Raw genomic sequence first — 23,940 nt, 5'->3', positions numbered from 1 at the left:
TCAAACTCAAACATCGGGTCTTCCTAGGTTTCACCAGCCTTCAGACTCGAACTACACCATCACACTACCAGCTCTCCTGGGTCCCCAGCTTCCTAACCCACATTGAGTATCTTGAGACTTGTCTGCCTCATAACTGCATGAGCAAATTCCTTGTAATAAAGACCTCCCTCTAAAAACTAAAAATCAACCTATCCTCAAGGACCCCACGGCACCCCTGGCTGGGGAGAGTTTACATCTTACTGTAAGTTACCCTCTGTCCTTCCTTCTTCCTTCTGGGATCCTCCCTCATCCTAAATATTCTCAAAAAGGGGAGCAGGAACAAAAGTCATATCTGAAGGAGCTTAGAAATAATGCAGTGCACTTCCCTCTTTGCATTTAAAAAAAGAAGTAGGACAGAGAGAAGACTGGCCCCCGAGTCCCCAGGGTCAGGAGTAGCGGCACACACAGTCCTCCCGCCCACCATCTGTTTCTGTAGCACATGCAATGCTCACTCTCCAGTCTGCATGCATCCTTTAGGGCAGCTGAAATATTCTCAATGCTCCACCTACCATCCAACAGCCAGTTATATTGGGTGAGATTTTTCAGCTCATGAAGGACCAACCGAGTCATGACATCGTCTGGGATGAGCTTCCCTTGGTCAATGAAAGTCTTGGCTAAAACACCAATTTCTACATTAGAGGCAGGAAAAAAAGGCAAGTCAGCAAGTGCTTTTATTCTATCCCATTCTAAGCCTCTAGGAAACTGGCTGCCTAAAGAAACCCCATGGATAACACACTCATTTGAAAATGTGCATCATCAACTTTTGTGATAAAAAGAGATTGTAAAATAATCAATGCCTATTTCAAAATTTCCATCATATAAAAATAGATAAATGTAAAAATAATGAAAAGATATAAAGCAATATGTTAGCAGTAGTCATCTCTGTGATGAATTATGTGATTTAACATATTTGTACTTTTCTGTAATTTTTATAAATTTTCTATCAGAAAAATATATACACTAAAATTATTTTCTTTTTAATAAGAAATTGAAATAGTCATTATTTTTAAGTGGCTCAGCTTAAGTACCTGAGATCTTGTTACTGTAGACATTTTTCTAATCCTCTAAAGTAGATGCTGTTGTCAAAATTCAGTTTTTGACTAGATCAACACTGTGATTGTTACATTTTTATAAATAAAATACACTGAAAAGCATTTATGAACACTTTAAAATACTACCTACAATTATATGTTATTCTTGTGCAATGGTATTTTAATTTTCTCATCATCTGTTAGCAAATTATTTACGCCCATATAGAATTTGTAATGTCACTGTAATAATCTGTGCACTTACAATTTTGTGTTTGTTCACTTAACCATCCTTTTGTAGATACTTTTCAGTGATTTTATATAGTCATTCAGTCATCTTTGGAAAATATGTCTATATTTGATAAAAATACACTCTATCATGGCAGTATATACTGTTGGACATCTAAATTTTTTAATTAGTCTTGATTTTTCCCTACCACTTCTGCTTTTAAAGATCTTAACATTCCTTTTCCTTTTTCTTTTTTTTGGGGGGAGGTGGGGTTCTGAGTTATTTCTGATGGATAAATTCTCAGGAATCAGAGATTAAAGAGTCAATGCTTATGACTGTTTTCATAATTCTTAGTATGAACTGACATACTGACTTCAGAAAAGACCCTAAATTGTCAAATTCATGAAACTTCAGATTTCTAAATAAGCACATTAACTACGGAAATTGGCTGCCATTTGACAGGTGCACTGCTTGGATTTACAAACAACATCTGGAACTGGGCCTGAGAGCACCCTGGACTCACTAAAACACCCTACTGGAAAGGTCCACAAACAATATGTGTGCACCACAATGAAACATCACTTCACATTCACCAGGATGGCCGTAATCAAAAAGATCTAACACAAGTGTTGCCAAGAATGTTGAGAAATTGAAACCCTCATATATTGCTGGTGTGCAACATCTCTGTTGTCAGGCTTTTGACCACCGCGCTGGGGGACATAAAGCTCAAACTCACCAAGAGTACTGAGGAAAACCACAGTTCTCCAGGGCTGAGTCCCTAACACTGATGTAGGCAATTTAGAAAACAGTCTGGCAGTTTTTCAAGAGTTTAAACAGAGTTACCATATGACACAGCAATTCAACTCTTAGGTATATTTTCTCAAAAGAAATAAAAACATTAGCTCACAGAAAAACTTATATATGAATGTCCATAGCAACATTATTCACAATAGCCAAAAATTGGAAACAACCCAAATGTTCATCAAGTGACAAGTGGGTAAATAAAATGTGGAATATCCATACAAAATTCTATTATTTAGCCATAAAAAGAAGTACTGATACATGTCACACAGTATATGAAATGTTAAAACATGCTAAGTGGAAGAAGCCACACACAAAAGAGTACATCTTACATCACTCCATTTATATTAAATGTTCAGAGTAGGCAAGTCTAGAGAGAGAGAAGAAAAATCAGTGGTTGTCCAGGGCTGGCAATATTGGGGGAAAATGGAAAGTGACTGCTAATGGGAACAGGGTGGCTTTTAGGGGGTGATAAAAAATGTTTTAAAATTGACTGTGGTGATGGTTGCACAATTCTGAATGTAATTAAAAAAAAAAAAAACAACACTGATTCAGAAATATAGACCAATGGAACAAGATAGAAAGCCCAGAAATAAACCCATGCACCTATGGGTACTTTATTTTTGACAAATGAGGCAAGAATGCAGCAAAGACAGCCTCTTCAATAAATGGTGCTGGAAAAACTGGACAGCCACATGTAAAAGAATGAAATTAGAACACTTCCTAGCACCATACACAAAGATAAACTGAAAATGGATTAAAGACCTAAATGTAAGACCAGAAACTATAAAACTCTTAGAGAAAAACATAGGCAGAACATTCAATCACATAAATCAAGCAAGATCCTGTATGACTCACCTCCTAGAAAAACAGAAATAAAAACAAAAGTAAACAAGTGGGACCTGATTAAACTTAAAAGCTTTTGCACAGCAAAGGAAACTGTAAGTAATGTGAAAAGACAACCCTCAGAATGGGAGAAAATAATAGCAAATTACTACAACTAAGGATTAATTTCCAAAATATACAAGCAGCTCATACAACTCAATGCCAGAAAAATAAACAACCCAGTCAAAAGGTGGAAAAAAGACCTAAACAGACATTTCTCCATAGAATACAGATGGCTAACAAACACATGAAAAGATGCTCAACATTGCTCATTATCAGAGAAATGCAAATCAAAACTACAATGAGATATTACCTCACACCGGTCAGAATGGCCATCATCAAAAAGTCTACAAACAATAAATGCTGGAGAGGGTGTGGAGAAAAGGGAATGCTCTTGCACTGTTGGTGGGAATGTAAATTGATACAACCACTATGGAAGACAGTATGGAGATTCCTTAAAAAACTAGGAATAAAACCACCGTATGACCCAGTAATCCCACTCCTAGGCATATACCCTGAGGAAACCAAAATTGAAAAAGACACATATATCCCATTGTTGATTGCAGCACTATTTACAATAGCTAGAACATGGAAGCAATCTAGATGTCCATCGACAGATGATTGGATAAAGAAGTTGTGGTACATATACACAATGGAATATTACTCAGCCATAAAAAGGAATGCATTGAGTCAGTTCTGATGAGGTGGATGAACCTAGAACCTATTATACAGAGTGAGGTGAGTCAGAAAGAGAAAGATAAATATTGTATTCTAACACATATATATGGAATCTAGAAGAATGGTACTGAAGAACTTATTTATAGGGCAGCAATGGAGAAAGAGACAGAGAGAACAGACTTACAGACATGGGGAGAGGGGAGGAGAGGGTGAGATGTATGGAAAGAGTAACGTGGAAACTTACATTACCATATGTAAAATAGATAGCTAATGGGAATTTGCTGTATGGCTCAGGAAACTCAAACAGGGGCTCTGTATCAACCTAGAGAGGTGGGATGGGGAGGAAGATGGGAGGGAGGTTCAAAAGGGAGGGGACATATGTATACCTATGGCTGATTCATGCTGAGGTTTGACAGAAAACAACAAAATTCTGTAAAGCAATTATCCTTCAAAAAAAAATAAATTAAAAAAAAATACTGATTCATAACTTAAGAGTTAATTTTATGGTATGTGAATTATATCTTTAAAAAGATTTTTTTTAAAAAAGAAAGTAAAGACAAAAAATACCTGGTAAGCAAAAGAAGAGGGAAAAAAAGCCACTCATATAACCTATATAACTCAGCAGTACTAAGATAATTATCATCAAAACTGTTAACATTAAAACTTACAGACACTTTGTTTTGTGAACAGATAGTTCCATGCATAGTCTAACAATCTTTTTCACTATTACTAACAACTTTCTATAACACTAAACACTTAAAATAGTTTTTAAAATCTGAAGTCTATAATGCTTTCATTTAAAAGAAGAATAAAAATGATTCAACTCTCTATATCAAAATGTAAGCAGTTTGTTTATTACATTTCAGGTTTTCATCCCATGTTAAAATTATGCAAGGACTCTTGTCCAGCATATTCTTTGGACAGTCAGTAAATTTTTATTCCCTTGATTGCCTATAATTTAATGCTGTATCTAAATAGACTCATTAAAAAGACTATTTCTTTTTTTATTCCAAAAATTAACAAATATGTGAGCTTCCACACCTACAAAACCCAAAAGGTAGTTTAAAAGTAAATCATTTATTGCAAGAGTGGCTATTGCCTTCTCAGTGGCATTCTGATTTGTCTGCTTTTAATGCACTAATTAGCAATAGAGAAACTCGAGCTAAAAACGAGTATTTTTCATAGATGATGGTATGTTTTTTCTTTAGCCACTCTTGCAAAAAATAAGAATGTACAAATTATTTTTAATCCATAACCCATTGGGACAGATTATATATTGGCCACTGAGAATTCTAAACCATGTTGATTTCAACAATAATCAGTGGGATCAGGATTTGCTAATGACTTACCCCCTAAATATAAAAGATTATTTAAAAATGTAAAAAATATTATATAAAAATGTTTGTGTTCTGGAATGTTGTATTTAGTGTTTGATACTGAAATTATAAGATTTTTAGAAAGTATAAAGAGAATCCTAAAAAGGATATATATTATCCATTGATGTTTTGACAAGTAAAAATGCTTTTACTTATTGATTATTGAAAAAAAAAAAAAAAAAGTAAATCATTTAAAACAAGCTAATTTTCTATAAAGTTGTATACAAAAATAGAAAAGGAAGGTTATATGAAAATAGGAAGGGTTAAAACCAGCTTTTGATTTTTAATAATGAAAAATTCTAAAACACAGAAACATTAATCTGAGAGATGATATTTGTATTATACAAAAAAAAATTGTTAATTCTATGTCTCCTTTTAACATCTGGTCATTCTTATAACACTCCTCAAGCCAACCACACCTCATATCTGAATGATCTAGAAACAACTTATGTTTGAGCATTTATGAAGTACAAAAGAGGGCCTGACCAACTGTAAATACAGTTCTCTTTTACATATGCCAAGAGGAGCTAGAGAATTAATCTAGTTTCTGACAAAACTGCGTTTAGCTTTTTTATGATGTATATACATCTTTACTTTAAAAACATGTTGGAACAAAACAAAACTACAAGAGGAAATGCATCAAATGATGGCTTTACACCCAATCAAGAGTTTAGAAAAAATGACTTTCTCAAATAATAAAGACTCTGAATCAACCTAGTGGTTACCTCTGGCAGGGTGGGAAGATGTGATGGGTTGGCACATGTGGTGACCCTAAAGGTACTGGTTCTCTGCCTGATGGTGGGCAATATCCATGGGTAATATCCATGCAAGTATCAGTACTTCTTTTTATGGCTAAATAATAGAATTTTGCATGGATATTCCACATTTTGGTGTTCATTTTATTCTTCTAACCATCATAGAAATCATAATACTTTCATGCATGGGATACCTCACAAGAATAATGCTGAAAATCAAAACATCCCTTGACAGTTGTTCTCCCTCCAACCATCACTCAAGCTGAAACCTCTTCAGTGAAGCACTTATAAGAAACTCCCATTCCAGGTCTATATTTCTCCCTGCTTCAGGACAGAATCTCAACTCAAGGCCCAAGTAGGTCTGGCCTCATCTCTCTCCTCTACTTACCTCCCCACCATCCCCACACAACCCTCAAACCATGGCCCCGATAAGGAGTTGCACATACTTAATGTCCCCTGAGCCTTTGCACAAGTCTCTTTCTCCTCTCTGTTACCTGATAAGCTCTTGCTCCTCTTTCAAGACACATCTTAAAAGGTTAAGAGGTCCCTTAACCTCTGAGGCAATCAGAAGTTCCTGCTCTGGACTTCCCTAATGTCACAGACTTATCTCTGTTGGAGCACTTATCACACTGTTGAAATTACCTGTTCATATGTTGGTATGAACAGAAGTGTGCCCCTTAAAATCTGTATGTTGAAGCCCTGCCCCCCAATGTGGCTGTATTTAGAAATGGAGCCTTTAAGTAGGTAATCAAGGCTAAATGAGGTCATAAAGGGGGACTTTAATCCAGTATGACTGGTGTCCTTACACGAAGAGGAAGAGACATCAAGAATGTACACAACAGAGGAAAGCCAGTGAGGAGGCCATGTGTATGCCCACAAGAGAGGCCACACCAGAAAACCAACCCTGCTGGCACTTTGATCTTGAACTTCTGGCTTCCAGAACTATGAGAAAATAAACTTCTATTGTTTAAGCTACCTGGTCTGTGCTATTCTATATGGCAGCCCAAGCAGACTAATGGCCACCTGCCTGCCCATGTTCTGACTTGAGCACCTCCAGTGAAATATATTTGTCTCTGTTGTTGCCAGTACCCAGCTTGATAAACCCATAGACGAATGACTGGATAGATGAAGAGAGGAGCTGCCTGGATTATCCTGGATTCCAGCCATGGAATTTTAAAAAGGCCTACCTTACTTTGTTAGAAAAAAAGAAATGGAGCAATCCTCATGGAAAGCAATATTGTTAAAGGTAGAAAACTGCATGTACAGTTTATTGTGATTTGTGTAAAAAAGAAAAAAAAAGGAAGAGATAAATAATGGATTGCATATGCATGAAATAGCTCTGGAAGAATCTTTTCACTAAATGTCCTTTTATATTTTTTAGAGTTCAAAACCAAGTAAATGTATTGCCTATTACAAATAAAAAATTTTGCCATTACAAAAATAATTTGCTCTACCGTCAATACCATTCTGATGAGGCACATCTATGCTGTCTGGGTGTACAAACTAGAAGTTTTGTTAGATATACAGAAACTTGGGAGCTGACAAATGCTTTGAGGATTAGCTACTGAGTTCAGTTTTCCCAATTTACAAATGAGAACAAATGACATTCAAAAGGGGTTCATTTAGTCCAGGATTATGTTTTTGAGAAGCACCAAGCTGCAGTGCAGTTTCTCAAACTTTGGACAATCACATGGCAACCGTACAATTTCTGCCATAGTAGATCTATCATTTACTATGTAATTTCTTTAAAATGACTGTTTTTTTAGGAATAAAACTGCCATATGACCCAGGAATCCCACTACTGAGAATATACCCTGGGCTTCCCTGGTGGCTCAGAGGTTAAAGCATCTGCCTGCAATACGGGAGACCGGCTTCAAACTCTGGGTTGGGAAGATCCCCTGGAGAAGAAAATGGCAACCCACGCCAATATTCTTGCCTGGAGAATCCCATGGAGGGAGAGGCCTGGTAGGCTACAGTCCACAGAGTTGCAAAGAGTTGGACACGACTGAGCTAATACCCTAAGAACACCATAAATCAAAAAGACATATGTACCCAAATGTTCACTGCAGCACTATTTACAATGGCTGGGACATGAAAGCAACCTACATGTCCACTGACAGATGAATGGATAAAGAAGATGTGGGGCATATAAACAATGGAATATTACTTAGCCATAAAAAGGAATACATTTGAGTCAGTTCTAGTGAGGTGAATGAACCTAGAGCCTGTTACACAGAATGATGTTAAGTCAGAAAAAGAAAAACAAATATCATACATTAACACACACATATATATGGAATCTAGAAAAATAGTACTTTTGAACCTACTTGAAGGGCAGGAATAGAGACACAACCATAGAGAATTTGGACACAGTGGGAAGAAGATGGTAGGACAAATTGAGATAGTAGTGTTGAAACATATACATTACCATATGTAAAACAGATAGCCAGTGGAAATTTGCTATATTATACAGGCTCTTGTAGCTCAGCTGGTAAAGAATCCGCCTGCAATGCAGGAGACCCGTGTTTGATTACTGGGTCAGGAAGATCCACTTCCCAAGAAGGAAATGGCAACCCACTCCAGTATTTTTGCCTGGAGAATCCCATGGACAGAGAGGAGCCTGGCGGGCTACAGTCCATGAGGTCACAAGAGTCAAACACAACTTAACAACTAAACCACCACCACAGGGTGCTCAACATAGTACTGTGTGACAGTCTGGAGGGATGAGATGGAGTGGGGGGTGGGAGGGAGTTTCAAGAGGGAGGGGACATATGTATCGTTATGGCTGATTCAGATTGTTTTTTGGAAGAAGCCAACACAACACTGTAAAACAATTATCCTCCAATTAAAAATAACTTTAAAAAAAATGGGAAAAGAGATTTTTTTAAAAGACTCTTTTGTCTCTGGCCATAAAAAGACTCTTTTAATTTAATAAGCTATGTTGTTCAAGAAATTAAAGGGTTGGTGTGCTAGTTCTCATTTTTTCTTTTTTTTTTTTTGGAAATAGAGACATATTTTATTTTCTTGGGCTCCAAAATCAATCACTGTAGATGGTGACTGCAGCCACAAAGTTAAAATACACTTGCTCCTTGGAAGAAAAGCTATGACAATCAGACAGCGTATTAAAAAGCAGAGACATCACATTACTGATTGCTGCTGCTGCTGCTGCTGTTAAATTGCTTTAGCTGTGTTCAACTCTGTGCAAACCCATGGATGGCAGCCCACCAGGCTCCCCTGTCCCTGGGATTCTCCAGGCAAGTATACTGGAGTGGGTTGCCATTTCCTTCTCCAAGTTATCATTTTTTCAAATAAAAGTTGAAATAAAATTTTTTATTGATTTTATTAACTTGAATTTTATTTTTATTTTAGAGAAAATTTTTTGTCTACCTAAAATTATCTCATGAATCTCAATTTGGGAAATACTGCATAATGGAAAGAGTAATTTAATTGGCATACAAGAGACCTGGGTGTTCACACTTGTTTCCCAGTGACTGCTTTTTATTATTGAGCAAGGTCTTTAACCTCTCATGAACTCTGTTTCCTCATCTCTAAATGAGAAGGCTGGACTGAAGACAAAGGGGCAGACGCTGAAGTTTTCTGACTGCAGGGTTCAGTGGTGTCTACAGTTACTCAAGGTTTGCTTCTGTCAACAGGCTGCCTTTTATTTCCAGGATCTTTATCACATCTGCTGGGATGACTTTAAACTTTAGCTATAAAATACAGACATGGATTAATCATTGTGAAATGGTGGTTGGAAGGTAAATTGGCACCATCCTTCCTTAGCAGTATTGATGATACAGTATTTATAGAAATTCCACAGTATGGAATTTATTTGAAGGAAGGAAGTGGAGGTGCTGCCAAATATTCATGTACCAGTATAACCATAACAATATTAATTACAGCAAAGAATGGTTAACCACATAAGGGTATAATAATAGGAAAACGTTTCAATTAATAATTGTGCAATCTTGATGAAATTAAATATCATTTTAAATACTACTTAGTGATGTGTGAACATAATCACAATAAGTGTAAAAGAAGATATCCAAGCAATCATTTAGACTATAACAATTTTTCAAACACATGTAAATACAATAGAGAAAAAAAGAGAAAAAACAGAATAGAAGAAAAAGCACCAAAGAGTTAATTATAGTTGTGTCTGGATGGTAGAATTATAAAGGACTTTAATTTTCTTTATACTCTCATGTTTTTCTTGCTTTATAATAAATATGTTTTTCTTAGCATCAAAAAAACATTAAACAGTATTTTTTATATAAAAGATTATACCTCTCCTTTGTTGCTGACCCTGTGTGAAATATCCAATCTGTTCACAAATATTTATTGAGGATGTATTCTTAGACCTGAGATACAGACCATCTGTAATAACAATCTCATGACACCTCCTTCAACTCCATCTTCTGCTTTTTTTGTTAAAGAACTGCCTGTAGAGACTCCAGAAAGAGCAGGTATCTGAGGCAGACTGAACATCTTTCCCAGAGATCCTCTCTTGCCTCCCTCTAGTCTCTCTTTTCACGTTGTGGAGTCAGAAAGAGGATGATGAGGCTTGTCAAAGGATGTTATAGATAAACAAAGAGATTTGTTTCTTAATTTTAAAAGTTCAGTTAATTTTCTTTAATTTTTTTAAGTTTTCTGTTTTCACAAGTTAACATATCTTTAACTCCACTGAAGGTGGTCCCTAACCACGCAATTATGCCTCACTACTGAGTTATTTTTCAGAGATTCACTTTCGGATCCCTTACTCCCCTCCAGTTTGGATAATCTTACCCCAACGGGTTGCAGAACTGGGGACTATACAGTGTTACCTAACGACATCAATACATAGCATCAAGAACACTTAGCAAGTGAGCCAAACAGTTTAACCTTCTGAAGCTTAATTAACTACAAAATACTTTATGATTTTTTTTTTTGAAGATCAATGTTAGAAGAGACAAATAAAGCTAGTAGTTCACCAGATTAGGTGATGAACCACAGAACTCCAAGAAACAAAAAACAGTGGAGTGATTCTTCTTTTCATTTAAATGTCAAGTGTTTTAAAACAAAGGGAAACTCACCCGAAAATAACCTACATGACCCATCAGTAGGGGATTAAACAAATCATAGCAGATCCAGAAAATAGGCACTTACACAAACATTAAATAATGAAACGGATTTCTGTGTTTTCAGATGGAAAGATATCCCAGATATAAGGTGAACACACACTGGTGCAGAACACATTTTAGTAGGATTATATATTGCATAAAACAAAGGATACAGATATATATGCTTGAACATAAATACAGATTCCTAAAACACATGACACTGCTCCCCTCTGAAGAATGAGACTGAGGTAGGGAATGAGAGGACTTTCCTTTTAATATTATGTACTTCCATCCAAAATTGTTTCCAATTCTTTTTGAACTTGTGTAAGGGATTAGTTCTACTTTCTAAAAGGAGAGTCAAAATGACTTTGTTTTGGAAAATAAAGGTCAACGCTTTTGAGAGAAAAAAAAAAAACTCACTTTGCTGTTGACTTTTTGAAAACAGCTTTAAGATAGAATTTACATAAGATAAAGTCCACCCACTGTACAGTGTACAGTTTGTTGACTCGATTTTGTGCTGAGTTATAAGAATTTATTTGGAAGGAGAAACAAAACAATCTTTCAGATAACAAGGCACAAGAATAGCTTTCGTGTCTAAAGATTTAAGCCAATTTTGCGACAGCAATGAGGATAAGTAATACTCGGTCATCAGAGTATGGGGGAAAGGTCAGAACCAGAAAGTTCCATAGCATTTAACAAACAAAAAGTAAAAAGAGAAAGAGCTAAGAGTTCTCCAAGCGCAAAGGCACAAGGAGAATAAGCCATACACAGCTCGGTGGCCCCTTAGGAGCAGCTCCGACTGGGGCTGGACAAACTTCTCAAAGCCATGTGGTTTCCTCTCATCTTTGAACTTCGAACGTGTCCTAACTTTCTAGTGCCTTCCCTCAGTAACCCTCCTGAAGCTGTGCATTGACGTCAGAGGTTTCGGGGAGCAGTCGCTCAGCAGTCCCAAGGACTCCTCACTGGGCGGCAATTGGGAGAGGTTGCGCCCGCGCCCCGGCCCCTCCGCCCACAGAGCCCCACCCGGTGACAGCACGCGGCCACCCCTCACGTCCGGGCTCCCAACCTGTGCCCCGAAGCATATTATCTCTGAGCAGGTCCCCGCTGGAGAGGTGCTTCAGCTCGAAGTGTTTGGTGATGCGCGAGGACACGGTGCCCTTGCCAGAGCCCGGCGCCCCCATGATCGCTGCGCGCAGTAGCCGCGCAGACGCCCCCATAGCTGCAGAAAGAGGCTGGGCCCGCGCGGACAGTGGAGCTTCGGCCTGACTCGGCTCTTAACTGCGCGCTCACTCACTTCGCCGCCCGGGCCGGCCGGCTGGCTGCGCGGTGAGCAGGGGGCGGCCTTGTCGCCCAGGCGTTCCCGGAAGTGAGGAGACAGCCACTGGGCAACCGCGCCCGCGCCCCGCCGCTGCAGCGCCCGCCCCCCGCGACCCGCGCACCCCGGCTCCTGGCCCCACCCCTCCCCTCCCCCTCGGCGCAAGCCGCGCCCCCTCGGCGCTCCCGCGGCGACCCCTGAGAGCGCGACGACTTCCCCGCGCGACCTGCGGCCCTCCGCGCCTCGTCCCCATCCGCCCGCTCCCCTCCGTATAGCCTTTGTTTTTCTCCGCCTCCGGGGGCCCTCCTCGGTGACCCCCGAATGTCCGCCACTTGCCTCAGGCCCGCACCTCACACCTGTCAGGGCCCCGCCCTGTCCTGCCCAGTCCCAGCAGGAGAGACCTCGCCCGGTTCCTTGACACTTGGCCACTCCTGCCGCGCCCCCTACTGACCTCTGACCGCCGCTTGCGCCTCTGGACTACAGGGTATCACCCTTCCCCCCAACCCTCCTTCACCCTTCACCGCTCATGCACTCCAGGACCTATCTTGCTCAGTCCCGGAGGATTGACCGCGCTAGCTCTCGCTTCCCCAGACCCCGGCGCGCTCCTCTGCGCGTCCCCCACTTGCTGCCCCCTCACTCTTGCCCCTCGGTCCCCAGGGTTAACAGAGGTTCCCCCTCCCTCCTCCTAAACCCGCAGTCCCTTCCACTCCCTTCTCTGCTGCTGAGACTCTTCCTCCTCATTAGCTTTCTAACGGCGGTTTTTGAGGTACGTTTATCTGAGTAGAGTCACAGTGGGTGGCAGTGAACCCAAAGGGCTCTCCTCCTCATTTCACAGAAGAGGAATCCCAGTCGAAATTGAGCACAGGGTTCTAAGTCACAAGTCTGTGGAGGGCTGTCTCTTAATTCCCAGGATCACACTTTCAGATTCAAAAGTAACTGTTGCTTTTACTCGGCAGAGCCTAAAAATACTGACTCCTCAGGTTCTATTGTTTGCCTTCGGCCCGCCCAAGCATATTGTCTCACTCACTGATTCTATAAATACTTAGTTAAATTTCCACTCCTGCAGTTGAAAGTCTAGTGGAGGCAGATGAATGTGCAAGGTAATTTAAGATAAGTACTATGAACAAAATAGGGGGCTTCCCAGGTGGCTCAGGTGGTATAGAATCTTCCTGCAATGCGGGAGACCTGGGTTCTATCCCCAGGTGGGAAAGATTCCCCTGGAGAAGGAAATGGCAACCCACTCCAGTATTCTTGCCTGGGAAATCCCATGGACATAGGAGCCTGGCGGGCTACAGTCCATAGGGTCGCACAGAGTCAGACAGGACTGAGCAACTAAAACACAAACCTGAACAAAATAAAGTAGAATGCGTGGAGGAAGGCTGTTTTATATCTAGTGGTCAGTCAAGCTTTGAAGAAATGGCATTTGTTTGCTCTGAGTACTGAATGGGAAGGTGGAGGGAGAGGGACAAAGTCAAGGAGAAAAGGCTCTAAAATGGCATGTTTTTCATGTTCCAGGAATAGAAACACAAGACAAAAAGACCTATTTCCTCTGTAAAATGGGCATGGAAGATTAGTTTGGAGTTGCTCAAATTATGGGTATAAAGTACAATGCCAGCCACAGGGTAAGTGTTCAGTATTACATTAGAGTCATCGATTATTGTTAACAATTTTTGTAGAAGGTCACTGTGCTAAGGCAGAGAGAAGGTTTTGTGAAAATAAACAGTGCCATCCTTCACAGAAGTTGGCCAAATGAGTGGCCCCAAACTGCTTTCAATTTAAAAGATAGAAATTATATCAGAGAGAGATGGTAAGAGAAAGCTTGCTCCCTAGTGAATCTGAGCTGGGAGAATGGGTGGGGGAATTCAATATGTAGACAGCTCTGTACGTGGAAAGAAATTTAGTAGCTCATTCATATTTCTTACTAAGAAAGCAAGAATAAAAATAATTAAATATTCAGCTCATGTAGTTAGAAAAAAACATCAAAATAATCCATTGAAAGGATTAGATAAAGAATGCAAGTAAAAGGATCAGAAAACTTAAGAACAGAACTAACAAATTAAAAAGTTTGGACAAGTACAAGTTACAGAACACTGGAGAACTAGGTGCATAGAGACTCCTGATCTCCAAAGCTGGGAACATTTGAGGGTTTAGATGCAAAAGAGACCTCAAAGGAAATCCTGGGGTTATTTGGCTTAGAAAGAAAACAAACAAAATAGCTGAGGAACTATCCTATCAGTGGGGAGGGAAAGCTGAATGTTGTGTTCACATCACCAGGACCCACAAAATGCCAACTAACTGCAGCTTTGCAAAAGTTTGTTGATTATGAATGAGGAATGAATAAGTAACTGTCAAACTGAGAAATCTCCTGGCATCTGGGCTTAGCACAGTCATTTGTCCATGGGCACATACATTTGTATGGGTTGGTTCTTCTCCCTTGAACTTGCCCCAGTAGTAAAAACACTGAGCTCAAATAATACATTAAGACACCAAGAAAGTCAAAAAGAGATTTAAGAAGTGCTTGTATGTCAGGGCTTGCCCTCTAGGATTCTTGAAGAGGCCAGATCTGAAGAAGTTTGAGTGAAGGTTATCCACATAAGCCCAGCAATCTGAGTGGGTTCAGCCATTCCAGCTGAGCTCCTAGTTGTAGCCACAGGATTGAACCTGTGGATAGGTGGATTAGAGAGTGGAAGAAGAATTTCTCCCTGAGCTACTAGAAAAATAGAACTGTCATTAACTGAGATTGGAAAGACTATAGGAGAAACAGGTTTGAGGAAAATATTAATGCTGTTTTGGGTAAGTGAATTGGGAGATGCCTTTGGGACATCTACAGAAATTTATAAGGTAGCAGTTAGATGTACAAATTTTGGGTGCATAATAGAGGTCCAGGCTGGAGGTATAAAACTGGGGAGTTGTTGATACATTTAAATCCATGAGCCAATACAGAGTCAGTTAGGGGATGGGTTTAGATGAGAGAAGAGGTTTGAAATCTGAGTTTTAGGGTTCTCCAGCATTTAGGGGATGAAGAGGAAACAGTGAAGGAGCCGGAGGGGAACAGCGAGTTAATTAGGAAGAAAACAGGTGTGTGCGGTATCTTGGAAGTTGATGGAATGTGTTTCAAGAAGGAGTGACAGCCATAAAAAAGAACAAAATTGAATCATTTGTAGAAGCATGGGTGGACCTAGAGACTTCCATACAGAGTGAAGTAAATCAGAAAGAGAAAAACAAATACTCCTTTAAGGCATATATTAAGGTATATATGTGGTATCTGAAAAATTTGGTATAGACAATCTTATTTACAAAGCAGAAATAGAGACACAGATACAGAGAACAACAGTATGGATACCAAGAGGGAAAGAGAGGAATGAGATGAAATGGGAGATTGGAATTGACATGTATACACTATTGATATTATGTATAAAATAGATAACTAATGAGAACCTACTGTATAGCACAGGGATCTACTTAATGGTCTGTAGTGACCTAAATGGGAAGGAAATCCAAAAAAGAGGGGATATATATATGTATGCTGCTGCTGCTGCTAAGTCACCTCAGTCGCGTCCAGCGCTGTGCGACCCCATAGACAGCAGCTCACCAGGCTCCACCGTCCCTGGGATTCTCCAGGCAAGAACACTGGAGTGGGCCGCCATTTCCTTCTCCAATGCATGAAAGTGAAAAGTGAAAGTTATACACATAGCTGATTCACTTTGCTGTACAGTAGAAAATAACACAATATTGTAAAGAAACTACAGTAAAAATTATTTTTTTTAAAAAAGGGAGAAATTAAATGAGTCAGAGTCTGTTGATAGAACTGAGAACCAACTGAAATTATTTCTAACTGTAAAAAAAAAAAAGATTATTTTTCATTTGCAATGCATCGGTAAAAATAGCAAAGGATAGTGTTGCCCAAAGTCCCATAGCTAATGAACAACTGAATTAATAATTTCAAAAAATGCTGGATGAAATATAGAAAATGCTTTCTCTGAGAGGGAACTTCTGAGAATAGAATTCAAACTAACAAGGATGTTAGAGGAAAAAGGAAGAGAAAATCTAGACAAAAGTAGAAGAGAACAGAGGAAACAGAAGTCAGAAAATACAAGGAAATATTTTTAACACTGCAAAAGCAACAGAAGAGGGAGCCTCAGCGCTAAGACAGTTTTATTATAACATTCATTCAAAAGTATAAATAAGCAAGAATATATGAGAAAACCCTGAAAAGGAAGAAAATGAGAGTTGAACCTTACCAGTTATTAAAACATTATGAAACCTGTATAATAAGGTGGTATTGAAACATGAATACATAGATCAATAAAACAGAATTAAAAATCCAAAAATAAACCTAAATTCATCTGGAAGCTTAATATATAATAAAGGAGGTATCTCAAATCTTGAAGAAAAAGATCTTCAGGACTTCCCTGGTGGTCCAGTGGTTAAGAATTTGCCTTCCAGAACATACCTCAACATAATAAAAGCTATATATGACAAACCCACAGCAAACATCCTCAATGGTGAAAAATTGAAAGCATTTCCTCTAAAGTCAGGAACAAGACAAGGGTGCCCACTTTCACCATTACTGTTCAACATAGTTTTGGAAGTTTTGGCCACAGCAATCAGAGCAGAAAAAGAAATAAAAGGAATCCAAATTGGAAAAGAAGAAGTAAAACTCTCACTATTTGCAGATGACATGATCCTCTACATAGAAAACCCTAAAGACTCCACCAGAAAATTACTAGAACTAATCAATGACTATAGTAAAGTTGCAGGATATTAAATCAACACCCAGAAATCCCTTGCATTCCTATACACTAATAATGAGAGAACAGAAAGAGAAATTAAGGAAACAATTCCATTCACCATTGCAACGGAAAGAATAAAATACTTAGGAATATATCTACCTAAAGAAACTAAAGACCTATATATATAGAAAACTATAAAACACTGGTGAAAGAAATCAAAGAGGACACTAATAGATGGAGAAATATACCATGTTCATGGATCGGAAGAATTAATGTAGTGAAAATGAGTATACTACCCAAAGCAATCTATAGATTCAATGCAATCCCTATCAAGCTACCAACAGCATTCTTCACAGAGCTAGAACAAATAATTTCACAATTTGTATGGAAATAGAAAAAACCTCGAATAGCCAAAGCAATCTTGAGAAAGAAGAATGGAACTGGAGGAATCAACCTACCTGACTTCAGGCTCTACTACAAAGCCACAGTTATCAAGACAGTATGGTACTGGCACAAAGACAGAAATATAGATCAATGGAACAAAATAGAAAGCCCAGAGATAAATCCACGCACATATGTACACCTTATCTTTGACAAAGGAGGCAAGAATATACAATGGATTAAAGACAATCTCTTTAACAAGTGGTGCTGGGAAATCTGGTCAACCACTTGTAAAAGTATGAAACTAGAACACTTTCTAACACCATACACAAAAATAAACTCAAAATGGATTAAAGATCTCAACGTAAGACCAGAAACTATAAAACTCATAGGTAAAACACTCTCTGACATACATCACAGCAGGATCCTCTATGACCCACCTCCCAGAATATTGGAAATAAAAGCAAAAATAAACAAATGGGACCTAATTAACCTTAAAAGCTTCTGCACATCAAAGGAAACTATTAACAAGGTGAAAAGACAGCCTTCAGAATGGGAGAGAATAATAGCAAATGAAGCAACTGACAAACAACTAATCTCAAAAATATACAAGCAACTCCTATAGCTCAACTCCAGAAAAATAAATGACCCAATCAAAAAATGGGCCAAAGAACTAAATAGACATTTCTCCAAAGAAGACATACAGATGGCTAACAAACACATGAAAAGATGCTCAACATCACTCATTATCAGAGAAATGCAAATCAAAACCACTATGAGGTACCATTTCACACCAGTCAGAATGGCTGCTATCCAAAAGTCTACAAATAATAAATGCTGGAGAGGGTGTGGAGAAAAGGGAACCCTCTTACACTGTTGGTGGGACTGCAAACTAGTACAGCCACTATGGAGAACAGTGTGGAGATTCCTTAAAAAACTGGAAATAGAACTGCCTTATGATCTAGCAATCCCACTGCTGGGCATACACACTGAGAAAACCAGAAGGGAAAGAGACACATGTACCCCAATGTTCATTGCAGCACTGTTTATAATAGCCAGGACACGGAAGCAACCTAGATGTCCATCAGCAGATGAATGGATAAGAAAGCTGTGGTACATATACACAATGGAGTATTACTCAGCCATTAAAAAGAATACATTTGAATCAGTTCTAATGAGGTGGATGAAACTGGAGCCTATTATACAGAGTGAAGTAAGCCAGAAGGAAAAACACCAATACAGTATACTAATGCATATATATGGAATTTAGAAAGATGGTAACAATAACCCTGTGTACGAGACAGCAAAAGAGACACTGATGTATAGAACAGTCTTATGGACTCTGTGGGAGAGGGAGAGGGTGGGAAGATTTGGGAGAATGGCATTGAAACATGTAAAATATCATGTATGAAACGAGATGCCAGTCCAGGTTCGATGCACGATACTGGATGCTTGGGGCTAGTGCACTGGGACGACCCAGTGCACTGTGTGTGTGTGTATAACTCGGAGAAGGCAATGGCACCCCACTCCAGTACTCTTGCCTGGAAAATCCCATGGACGGAGGAGCCTGGTAGGCTGCAGTCCATGGGGTCACTAAGAGTCGACATGACTGAGCAACTTCACTTTCACTTTTCACTTGCATGCATTGGAGAAGGAAATGGCAACCCACTCCAGTGTTCTTGCCTGGAGGATCCCAGGGACGGCGGAGCTTGGTGGGCTACCGTCTGTGGGGTCGCACAGAGTCAGACACGACTGAAGCGACGCAGCAGCAGCAGCAGCAGCAGGGAACTAAGATCCCAGATGCCTCATGGCCAGAAAAAACCCCAAAACATAAAAACAACATTGTAACAAATTCAATAAAGACTATGGTACATACCAAAAAATCTTAAAAGAAAAAGAAAAAGAAAAAGATCTTCTTCATAAATAGTGTGAGGGTGAAGAGATAGCCAGTGGGAAAAACACAAACCTATCTCTTTCTTCATCAGGATGAATTCCAAACAGATCAAAATTTTACAATTTTTTAAAGAAATAAAACTATATTAATGCTAGTAGAAAGTATGGGTGAATTTCTGTATAATCAAGGAGTTGGGGACATTTTTTTTTCATTTATTTTTAATTGAAGGATAATTGCTTTATAGTATTGTGTTGGTTTCTACCAGTGTCAACATGAATCAGGCATATGTCCCCTCCCACTTGAACAGCCTTCCCACCTCCCTTCCAATCCCACCTCTCTAGGTTGTTACTGAGCCCTGGTTTGAGTTCCCTGATTTATACAGCAAATTCCCATTGGCTATCTATCTTTACATATGGTGATGTATGTTTCCATGTTACTCTAACTGACAAAATCTGGAGGCAATAAAGAAAAAGACTGAAATTTGGACTGTACAAAACAACAACAGTGTAGCAAAATACATCATAAGCAAGATAAAAAATAAAAATTGCAAACCAGGAAAAATATTTCCAACTTATAGACAAAGGAATAATGTCCAGTGGTGTGTTCTGGAGGGGAGGGCTAGAAGGAGCCCTGACTCGTGGCATTTGCCCATGGCGTAAATACTTCCACCATAGCAGATTTTTAAGTTGCCAAGATGACATCAGCTGTACCAACTTGATGTCACTTGACTAACCAAATTCCTGAAAATTAAGCCATCTGTACTTATAGGGCAACACCCATCAGCTCTGCATGCCATTGTAAATATCCCTACTACAGAAAGGATTTCAACAAATAGAGAAAAGAAAAACCACTCTGTGGAAAATAGGCAAGTAATATAAACACACAGTACACACACACACAAACACAAAGAAATGAAAATAAAAGTTCTATTTAACAGCCCTTAAATGAGCCATATGAAAAGATGTTTAATCATACCTATGATAAAGGAAATGCAAATTAAAACTATAGTGGGATACTATTTCTCAACTATCAGATCAGCAAAAATCTAAGTTTGGCAATGTAATGTGTTGACAAGGTAGTGAGGAAACAGGCATTCATATTTTGCTAGTGGGAATGAAAAAATGGTACAATCCATGGAAAGAGAAATTTGGCAGTCTCTAGCAAAATTTCATGTATGTGCACTTGTCAATCCAAAAATTCCACATCTAGGAATCTAACCTAAAGATACACTGGCAGGGGACTTCCCTGGTAACCCAGTGATAAAGAATCTGCCTTGTAGTACAGGGGACTTGGGTTTGATTCTGGTCAGGGAAGTAAGATCCCACATGCCGTGGAGCAGCTAAGCCTGAGCACCACAACAGGCATAGCCTGTATGCCAAAACTAGAGTCCATACACTGCGTCAAAAGATCCCGATTGACACGATGAAGATTACATGCTGCAGCTAAGGCCTGACAAAGTCAAATAAATAAAGAAAAGCTCTCGGTTCTCGGAGCCTATTTAGAGTCTCATAAATACATATATTTTTAAGATACCCTGACTTTAATACAAAAAGATGTATACATAGAGTTGTTCACTGAACACTATTTGTATTAGCAAAATAGTGGAAACAATCCCAGTGTCCATCAGAATGGTCAAATAGACAAGGATCTGCTCACATACTGGAATACTACACAGCTGTAAAAACATGAGAAATATTCCACAGAGCTATGGCATGATTGCTAGTGAAAAATGGACAAGGAGGCAAAGCAGAACCATTTAACAGGGTGGGGGGCGGGACTGGGAGGGATATGAATATATCTTTGTTTTAGAAAAATAGGATAAAATAAAAATAAAATAAAACACAAATTAAAATTTTTGTTTTATTTAAACAAATGAAGACTGATTACCTCCAGGGAAAGGAAGGAATAGAACAGAAGAACAGGGAAGCATGTCAAATCTCTCTTTGTACTTTGGTTTATACAAATGACTTTGCTAAGTATGTAACAAGGTCTAATTTTTTTTAATGTTTCCAAAAGCAAGTCTTAAAAGCAAAATGAAACAAATGAACTTGGTTGTGTAATGACCTGGTTCTGTCTATTTTTATAAATTGCTGCTGCTCTTTGAATAGCTTGTAGAAATCTGAGTTGTTTCCTTTGCTACTGAGGTAACTCATGTTCTGAAGTTTTGCTTTGGAATTTTCCATACCATCTCACGTATCTCGCTTTGGCATTCCTGCCAGGCGACAAATACCGTAACCATGGCTGTAGAACATACTTCCTCACCAATTTTGTTCTAGCCTGAGGCATTGTTTGTAATTTGAGACAAAACTCCTCCTATCAGAGCACTGACTTCTGTCCAGAGAGGAGACACTGTTATTCCTCTAATAATGCCTCATCAGTTGTGTCCATCCAGGACATTTCTGTCCCAGGACCCGGGGTAAGACAGTCATATATCCATGAGGGTAATCCTCCTCCCTGAAATTCAAGAGTTTGCTGGGTCACAGGATTTGGTATTGCACCTTAGCTAAATTTGACTCTCACAAACTGACCTTGAGCAAAATAATTAACATCTCTGCTTCAGTCGCCTCATTTATGAAATAGGGGGAGGGCGATAGCATGGGGTGGCTGTGAAATTTAAATAGGATCCCGTATGTAAAATGCCAGGCATATGCTGGGTGCTGCTTCTCTTTCCCTTGCTCTGCTTCCCCCATCTTTTCTTTCCAACCTTCTTTTCATTAAATCTTCCCTCTACCCCCTTTCTTCATTGAACAAAATGAGTTAGACCAGGGAACTTTTAAGGGTCTTCTCAAACCCTGAGGTCCTTAGAAATACTGATAAAGTGCAGTGCATTCAAATGGAGGCTTGGCCACTAGAATTTGAAATTCAAAGATAAATACAGTAGAAATGTGGGTGTAGAGGTCAATGATGATTTTAAGTGAAGAGGCGTTTAGGGGTTAAAAGCCCAGAGGAATGGGTTTCTTGGTTAGTTTTAATAATATTCTGCCAATTTGTCCAAGGGAGGAGAAGTAGGGAAATGAGAGAAGGACAGAAGGAAGGAGAAAAATTGGAAAGAAAGGAGGAGATTAAAATTTAAAAGTTAGATAACAAGTGTGGGTGAAAATATGGAAAAATTAGAGTTTTCATTCACTGTTAATAGAAATGGAAAATGATACAGTCACTTTGGAATTATGACTGACAGTTTCTCAAACAACTAAAGGTAGAGTTATCATATAATCCAATTTCACTCCTAGGTATACACTCAAGAAAGTGGAAAACATATGTCCACGCAAAAACTTGTACATGAATGTTCACAGCAGCATTGTGCATAATAAGCCAAAAGGTGAAAACAACTCATATGTCTGTCAATAGATGAATGGATAAATGAAATTAATATATTCATATAAGGAAACTTTATTTGGCCACAAAAAGGAGTAAAGTACCAATACATGCTATAACATAGATGAAACTTGAAAACATTATGCTAAGTGAAAGAAGTCACATATTATGTAATTCTATTTATATGTAAGTCCAGAATAGGGAAATCTATAGAAACAAACAGTAGATTAATGGTTGTTTGGGGCTAGGGAATGTGGAGAACAAGGAGGATAGGGTGGTAATGACTAAAAGGTACAGACCTTCTTTTTGAGGTATGAAAATATTATGGAGTGGATGATTGCACACATTTGGGACTCTCCTAAAAACCGCTGAATTGTACACTTTAAATGAGGGAATTATATGATGTGTGAAATATATCTCAATAAAGCCATTTTAAAAATCAATCAATACAATTCACCATATTAACAGATTAGTAAGAAAAAAGCTTGCTGCTAAGTCACTTCAGTTGTGTCCTACTCTGTGCGACCCCATAGACGGCAGCCCACCAGGATGCCCCGTCCCTGGGATTCTCCAGGCAAGAACACTGGAGTGGGTTGCCATTTCCTTCTCCAAGGCATGAAAGTGAAAAGTGAAAGTGAAGTCGCTCAGTCGTGCCTAACCCTCAGCGATCCCATGGACTGCAGCCTTCCAGGTTCCTCCATCCATGGGATTTTCCAGGCAAGAGCACTGGAGTGGGGTGCCATTGCCTTCTCTAAGAAAAAAGCTTATGATTATCTTAATAGGTGTAAAAAATCATTTTATAAAATTCAACACCCATTTGAATTCAACACCCAAAAGCTCAGAAAACTAAGAATAGATGGAAAAAACCATCTGTAAAGAACCTAAGTTAACATCATAGTTAATGCTGAATATTTGCCCTAAATGTGGGGGACAAGACAAAGATATCAATTCTCATGATATTTCTTTAACAGTGTGCTGGAGGCCTAGACTGCGCAGTAAAGGAAAGAAGATTGGAAAGAAAACTGTCTTATTCATAAGTGAGCATGTATGTAGAAAGTCCTAAAGAATCTATTCAAAAGCAACTAGAATTAATGAGTTCTAGATTCAAAGTCAGATAGAAAGTAACATGGGTATCTCTTCACACTGGAAACAGACAACTGCAAAACAAAGTTTTAAAGATGCCATTTGTAATAATGTAAAAAATATTTGGGGTTATCTAACAAATTGAATACAAGAACTTGATATATTTTTAAGAACTCAATATTGAAAGCTACTCATTTCAGAGAGAAATAATAGAAGATCTAAATAAATGGAAAGAAATACTATGTTTATACAGCAAAACCATCAGTTTTCTTACAATCTCAGTTCTCTCCCAAATCATCTATAAATACAACATTGTCTCAATCACAAAT

At 38.8% G+C, this 23,940-nt stretch overlaps 1 protein-coding gene and 1 long non-coding RNA gene across 4 annotated transcripts in view; one reads left to right on the top strand and one right to left on the bottom strand.

Annotated features, from left to right (window-relative positions):
* Window positions 1-12,665, bottom strand: part of AK3 (adenylate kinase 3) — a 20,437-nt gene extending 7,772 nt beyond the window's left edge. Inside the window, exons 1-2 of one of the 3 annotated variants that reach the window (XM_055578173.1) lie at window positions 12,542-12,665; window positions 549-668 (exon numbers count right to left, since the gene is read on the bottom strand). In XM_055578173.1, the coding sequence (XP_055434148.1) occupies window positions 549-609 (61 nt within the window). In that variant the 5' untranslated portion in view covers window positions 610-668; window positions 12,542-12,665. Of the gene's footprint in view, window positions 1-548; window positions 669-11,956; window positions 12,289-12,541 lie in introns of those variants that run through there. The other 2 variants (XM_055578174.1, XM_055578171.1) reach the window with 2 other exon arrangements.
* On the top strand, window positions 12,553-23,940 carry LOC129650044 (uncharacterized). Its single transcript, XR_008713549.1, has 4 exons — window positions 12,553-12,689; window positions 12,903-12,971; window positions 13,721-13,827; window positions 23,500-23,940. It is a non-coding gene; the product is annotated as an uncharacterized LOC129650044 (long non-coding RNA).

The sequence above is a fragment of the Bubalus kerabau genome, chromosome 4 (genome assembly GCF_029407905.1).
Source record: "Bubalus kerabau isolate K-KA32 ecotype Philippines breed swamp buffalo chromosome 4, PCC_UOA_SB_1v2, whole genome shotgun sequence".
Lineage (NCBI taxonomy): Eukaryota > Metazoa > Chordata > Mammalia > Artiodactyla > Bovidae > Bubalus > Bubalus kerabau.
Note: the sequence above shows the minus strand (reverse complement) of the source record. Positions and strands in the feature narration are given on the sequence as shown.